This window comes from Chiloscyllium plagiosum, unplaced genomic scaffold (assembly GCF_037043375.1).
Source record: "Chiloscyllium plagiosum isolate Xiang-an unplaced genomic scaffold, Cpla_swu_hap1 HiC_scaffold_35, whole genome shotgun sequence".
NCBI classification, from domain to species: Eukaryota; Metazoa; Chordata; class Chondrichthyes; order Orectolobiformes; family Hemiscylliidae; genus Chiloscyllium; species Chiloscyllium plagiosum.
This window is the reverse complement of record NW_028270173.1, coordinates 19,354,384-19,361,501: the sequence shown is the minus strand read 5'-3', so window position 1 is coordinate 19,361,501 and position 7,118 is coordinate 19,354,384. Positions and strand designations below refer to the sequence as shown.

The window sequence follows — 7,118 nt, the reverse complement described above, 5'->3', positions numbered from 1 at the left end:
CGGTAACGCACAGGGTGTGACTGACAGGGAGCTGTCCCCACGGTAACACACAGGGTGTGACTGACAGGGAGCTGACCCACAGTAACGCACAGGGTGTGACTGACAGGGATCTGACCCACGGTAACGCACAGGGTGTGACTGACAGGGAGCTGACCCACAGTAACGCACAGGGTGTGTCTGACAGGGAGCTGTCCCCACGGTAACGCACAGGTGTGACTGACAGGGAGCTGTCCCCACGGTAACGCACAGGGTGTGACTGACAGGGAACTGTACCCGTCCCCACGGTAACACACAAGGTGAGACTGATAAGGAGCTGTTACCATGGTAACACACAGGGTGAGACTGACAGGGAACTGCCCCAATCCCCACGGTAACACACAGGGTGAGACTGACAGGGAACTGTCCCCATGGTAACAAACAGGGTGTGACTGACTGGGTGCAGTTCCCATGGTAACACACAGAGTGTGACTGACAGGAATAATTACTTCTGGAGGACACTCGGAACGTGAGGAGGGCCTCGGACGGATTCCAGCCCCAATTCCATGCTGGGCCAACGGGGCCTTTTCGTAAGGCCCGAACCAGGTGGTCAAGGCCTGATCGAGGTCACCACGGGAGACCTGGAGTCACGTGGAGGGTCAGGCTGGCCAAGGACAGCGGGTACCCCCTCCCACCGGTGAGCCAGACGGCCTTTTCCGACAATCCCGTAACGGAGTGTGGAGGACACTGTGGTCGACGTTCCAACCGGGTCGCTGCCTCCGGAAGCGACACCGTCGCCCACCCTCCCCCCAGACCCTGGGGGGTGGGGGAGGGGTGTGTGTGGGTGTCACACACTGTCAGAACGATTCCCCCATCCCGATGGAACCGGGGGTTGGGGGAGGGTGTGCGGGGGGATTTTGCCGCAACCTGTTGCCGAAGGCCAGCCTCCGTCATCCGGAGCTCAGGTTCCACCGAACGTGAATTTGAATCCCTGGCGCCTCCCCCATCCCCACCCGCTTCCCCCCCCCCCCCCCACCCACGCACCCCAGCCCGATCTTCAGGGTCACCGACTGCGGTGTGGATGGCAGTATGTCCACCCCACCATCGCCTGCGCGCCGCAGTAGTGCCGTGATTGCGATTTCTCTCTCCCCCCCCACCACCCCACCCCAGCACCCCAACATTGGACAGCGCGTTCCCCCCCCCCTCCCCACTGCCGTCACTGCCACCGCCAATCCCTCACCGCCAGGCGGGCCACTGTCTGTCACTCCGCGGCTGATGGACTCGGGGGGAGGCGGCGCACGGTGAGGGGATGGTCCTGGCCCTGCCCCGTGTCGCTGCCAAAACCCCCACCCCGAACGTCGGCGACGGCCCGGAGCTGGAGGCTTACCGGTCCAGCCATGCAGACACCGGCATCGGTACTCAGAGGCGGCGGCCGGCTCGCAGGTCCCTCGGTTCAGGCACGGGTTGGACAGGCAGGCGCGGTTCACCGTGCTCCTCTCGCACCGCCGGCCCGCGTAACCGGGAGGGCAGGAGCAGAAGGCGGAGACAGAGCCATTGCGGGCGCGGGTTTGACAGGCGGCGCCGTGCAGACACCGGGAACCGGAGCAGGGGTCCACAAACTGGCACAGGTCGCCGACGTAGGGTGGCACGCAGCTGCGGGTTTTGCCAAACCAAAAATAAAAAAAACAAATTAATCGCCGCGGCATAATGCATCACCACGTGAACGGTGCACAGGTTAGGAACGTGGCCACGGGGTGCCCAGAATGAGCTGGGAGGTCATGTTGTGGCTGTACAGGACATTGGTTAGGCCACTGTTGGAATATTGTGAGCAATTCTGGTCCCCTTCCTATCGGAAAGATGTTGTGAAACTTGAAAGAGTTCAGAAAATATTTACAAGGATGTTGCCAGGGTTGGAGGATTTGAGCTACAGGGAGAGGCTGAACAGGCTGGGGCTGTTTTCCCTGGAGCGTCGGAGGCTGAGGGGTGACCTTATCGAGGTTTATAAAATCATGAGGGGTATGGATAGGGTAAATAGACGAAGTCTTTTCCCTGGGGTGGGGGAGTCCAGAACTAGAGGGCATAGGTTTAGGGTGAGAGGGGAAAGATATAAAAGAGACCTAAGGGGCAACTTTTTCACTCAGAGGGTGGTACGTGTATGGAATGAGCTGCCAGAGGATGTGGTGGAGGCTGGTACAATTACAGCATTTAAAAGGCATCTGGACCGGTACATAAATAGGAAGGGTTTGGAGGGATATGGGCCGGGTGCTGGCAGGTGGGACTAGATTGGGTTGGGATATCTGATCGGCATGGACGGGTTGGATTGAAGGGTCTGTTTCTGTGCTGTACATCTCTATGGCTCTGAATCTCATGAAACAACCACACTGTATAAAATAAACCCCCGTAGTTTCAGTTATCCGTGGTTAGCCACGGCCTAAAAATAGTACATGGAACATTCCAGAACTAATTCCAGGGGGCTGCCGGGGAGATACATTTCTCATTTAAATGATTGGACTCGCTCATATCCGCGGTTTTGTGCATCTGTGATAGGCCTTGGAATGTAGCGCCTGTGGATACGGGGAGATACCTGTATAGAGTTTGCGCACGGGTCACTGCCCCTTTAAAAGGTACCACGGCGACAGAAAAGGGTCCGTTTCAGCCCCTAAGGGCAAAGTTCACAGCAGGCAAAAAAGGCCACAATATACAATTTCAGACACTTTACACATCGCCTGGACTCCAGGGCAACAGGAAACAAAACTGGGTCAAAAGGTGCGCAGTGCTGGGGAAGCACAGAGGGTCAGGCAGCATCCGAGGAGCAGGAGAGTCAACATTTCAACCATAAGGAATGAGCAAGAGGTAACAGTCTGCTCAACACAACAGTCGGAAACAGCAGACACACGGCTACAAAGGAGGTGGTCAAGAGGGGGATGGAGGTGGGAGTGGAGGTGTGGGGCAATCATCCTCTGGGTGGGGGGGGGGGGGGGAGGGAGGCGGAACGCAACATCACCAAACCCAGAAAAGGGGTATCAGCCCCAATGCCTGGGTGACATCCCTGCCTCTATGTCTAAACATGGTGTTTTGATTTGATTTGATTTATTACTGTCACGGGGTGCAGTAAAAAGTTTTGTTTCGCGGGCAGTACCGTACAAAGCATAGCAGGGCGATAGAGTGTGGAATACAATGCTACAGCTGCAGAGAAAGTGCACAGAGGCCCATTTGAGAGGGAAACATGGTGGCTCAGTGGTTAGCACTGCCGCCTCACAGCACCAGGGACCCAGGTTCGATTCCAGCCTCGGGGTGACTGTCTGTGTGGAGTTTGCACATTCTCCCCCCCCGTGTCTGCGCGGGTTTCCTCCCACAGCCCAAAGATGTGCAGGTCAGGGCGAATTGGCCAGGCTAACCTGTCTGTCGTGTGAGGTGCATTGGTCAGAGGGAAATGGGTCTGGGTGGGTTACCCTACGGAGGGTCGGTGTGGCCTTGTTGGGCTGAAGGGCCTGTTTCCACGCTGTAGGGGAAGCTAACCTAATCATTCAGCAGTCTAAAGAACAGCGGGGAAGAAGCTCTTCTCGAATCTGCCAGATGGAAGATGTTGTAGCTGGGGGTGTCTTTCATGAAATTGGCTGCTTTCCCAAGGCAGCAGGAAGTGTAGGTGGAGTCAACAGATGGACGGTTGGCTTGCCTCATGGGCTGGGTTTGTGTTCACAACTCCCTGTAGTTGTGGGGAGATTAAGGAAATTTGGATTTACAAAGGGGAGAAGGCAAAATCAAAGCAGCTAGAGGCAACATTAGCACAAGGAATGAGCACTGGGGTGGCACAGAGTTAAAGTACGCGGTAAAAGAACCAATGACGAAACCTTTTCTATCCACTGTGGCCAGGATTTAGAGTGCACGGCCGGAGGTTATGGCAGAGGCAGGGTTCGTTTCAGCTTTAAACGGCCGTTACCCGAGACGGGACAAACGGTTGCGGCGCCTTCTGTGCTCTAACCATCCTACAATTCACCGAAAATCTCTCCTAGTTGAAGCCCCCTTTGTGAAAGCTTGAATGAAGGCTGCCTCTCCACTGAGTTACCGAGGGAGTGCTGCTCGGTCTCACGAACCCCCCTCTCAGACGAGACGTTATTATTGGGAAGCCTGGAGTGTCTGCTCAGGCACATCTCTAAGAATGACACGACCAGCTATCCCTAGTAGCCACACACACAGACGACAAGCAACATGAATTCGACTGGGACAACACTACCATTATAGGGCAAGCCAAACAGAGAACAGCCAGGGAATTCCTAGAAGCATGGCACTCATCCACAAACTCCATCAACAAACACATCGACCTGGACCCAATATACCGGCCACTACAGCGGACAGCTGAAACTGACAACCGGAAGCGGCAGGGACAGGCCACTATAAATGCCGGAGGAAACACCACAGAAGCGCTTCACAGGAGGCTCCCAAGCACTGAGGATGTCACCTAGACAGGGGACGAAACGTTTGCAACAAAAATTTCCAGCTCGGCGAACAGAACCACAATAATGATGGCCTACAGGTAGAGTTCTCTGCTGTGTCCCACTCCAGTATTAAGCTCTTCAAATCACAGGGTGTTTTGCAGCACAGAAATCATGACAGGATTCAGGTGGTTAAAATGGATAGAAATCATGACAGGATTCAGGTGGTTAAACTGACAGAAATCATGACAGGATTCAGGTGGTAAAACTGACAGAAATCATGACAGGATTCAGGTGGTTAAACTGACAGAAATCATGAAAGGATTCAGGTGATTAAACTGACAGAAATCATGAAAGGATTCAGGTGGTTAAACTGACAGAAATCATGACAGGATTCAGGTGGTTAAACTGACAGAAATCATGACAGGATTCAGGTGGTTAAACTGACAGAAATCATGAAAGGATTCAGGTGATTAAACTGACAGAAATCATGACAGGATTCAGGTGGTTAAATTGATAGAAATCATGACAGGATTCAGGTGGTTAAACTGACAGAAATCATGAAAGGATTCAGGTGATTAAACTGACAGAAATCATGAAAGGATTCAGGTGGTTAAACTGACAGAAATCATGACAGGATTCAGGTGGTTAAAATGGATAGAAATCATGACAGGATTCAGGTGGTTAAACTGACAGAAATCATGACAGGATTCAGGTGGTTAAATTGATAGAAATCATGACAGGATTCAGGTGATTAAACTGATAGAAATCATGAAAGGATTCAGGTGATTAAACTGACAGAAATCATGAAAGGATTCAGGTGGTTAAACTGACAGAAATCATGACAGGATTCAGGTGGTTAAATTGATAGAAATCATGACAGGATTCAGGTGATTAAACTGATAGAAATCATGAAAGGATTCAGGTGATTAAACTGACAAAAATCATGACAGGATTCAGGTGGTTAAAACGGATAGAAATCTTGATGGGATTCAGGTGGTTAAACTGACAGAAATCATGACAGGTTTCAGGTGGTTAAATTGATAGAAATCATGATGGGATTCAGGTGGTTAAACTGACAGAAATCGTGAAAGAATTCAGGTGGTTGAACTGACAGAAGTCATGAAAGAATTCAGGTGATTAAAACTGATAGAAATCATGACAGGATTCAGGTGGTTAAAACTGATAGAAATCATGAAAGAATTCAGGTGGTTGAATTGACAGAAATCATGAGAGGATTCAGGTGGTTAAAACTGATAGAAATCATGACAGGATTCAGGTGATTAAACTGACAGAAATCATGAAAGGATTCAGGTGGTTAAAACTGATAGAAATCATGACAGGATTCAGGTGATTAAACTGACAGAAATCATGACAGGATTCAGGTGGTTAAAACTGATAGAAATCATGACAGGATTCAGGTGATTAAACTGACAGAAATCATGACAGGAGAGGGAATGTTTCGGGACCCGGTCAGAGGCGAAATGAATAACATTGACTTTGGTCAGGCCACTGTTGGAATACTGTGTTCAGCTCTGGTCTCCCAGCTACAGGAAGGATGTTATGAAGCCTGAAAGGGTTCAGGAAAGATTTGCAAGGATGTTGTCGGGGTTGGAGAGTTTGAGCTACAGGGAGAGGCTGAATCAGGCTGGGGCAGTTTTCCCTGGAGCGTCGGGGGCTGAGGGGTTGATAAAAACGTGAGGGGACTGGGTATGGTGAATAGACAAGGTCTTTTTCCCCTGAGATCCCGGTCTACCTGTGTTTCCCTGAAATCCCAGTCTCCCTGTGTTTCCCCCTGAAATCCCGGTCTCCCTGTGTTTCCCCCTGAAATCCCAGTCTCCCTGTGTTTCCCTGAAATCCCAGTCTCCCTGTGTTTCCCCCTGAAATCACGGACTCCTTGTGTTTCCCCCTGAAATCCCAGTCTCCCTGTGTTTCACCTGAAATCCCAGTCTCCCTGTGTTTCCCTCTGAAATCCCGGTCTCCCTGTGTTTCCCCTGAAATCCCAGTCTCCCTGTGTTTCCCATGAAATACCAGTCACCTTGTGTTTCCCCTGAAATCCCAGTCTCCCTGTGTTTCCCCTGAAATCCCGGTCTCCCTGTGTTTCCCCTGAAATCCCAGTCTCCCTGTGTTTCCACTGAAATCCCGGTCTCCCTGTGTTTCCCCTGAAATCCCAGTCTCCCTGTGTTTCCACTGAAATCCCGGTCTCCCTGTGTTTCCCACTGAAATCCCAGTCTCCCTGTGTTTCCACTGAAATCCCAGTCTCCCTGTGTTTCCCCTGAAATCCCAGTCTCCTTGTGTTTTCCCCTGAAATCACGGTCTCCCTGTGTTTCCCCTGAAATCCCGGTCTCCCCGTGTTTCCCCCTGAGATCCCAGTCTCCCTGTGATTCCCTGAAATCCCAGTCTCCCTGTGTTTTCCCCTGAAATCCCGGTCTCCCTGTGTTTCCCCCTGAAATCCCAGTCTCCCTGTGTTTCCCTGAAATCCCAGTCTCCCTGTGTTTCCCCTGAAATCCCGGTCTACCTGTGTTTCCCCCTGAAATCCCAGTCTCCCTGTGTTTCTCCTGAAATCCCGGTCTACCTGTGTTTCTTCTGAAATCCCAGTCTTCCTGTGTTTCCCCTGAAATCCCGGTCTCCCTGTTTTCCCTGAAATCACGGTCTCCCTGTTTTCCCTGAAATCCCAGTCTCCCTGTGTTTCCCTTGAGATCCCAGTCT

At 51.8% G+C, this 7,118-nt stretch overlaps 1 protein-coding gene across 1 annotated transcript in view; it reads right to left on the bottom strand.

Moving 5' to 3' along the window:
• The window catches only part of LOC122547595 (uncharacterized), a 715,380-nt gene that overhangs the window by 502,058 nt on the left and 206,204 nt on the right, over positions 1-7,118 (bottom strand). The window contains 1 exon segment of the mRNA XM_087978709.1: positions 1,364-1,629. Within this exon segment, the coding sequence (XP_087834835.1) occupies positions 1,364-1,629 (266 nt within the window).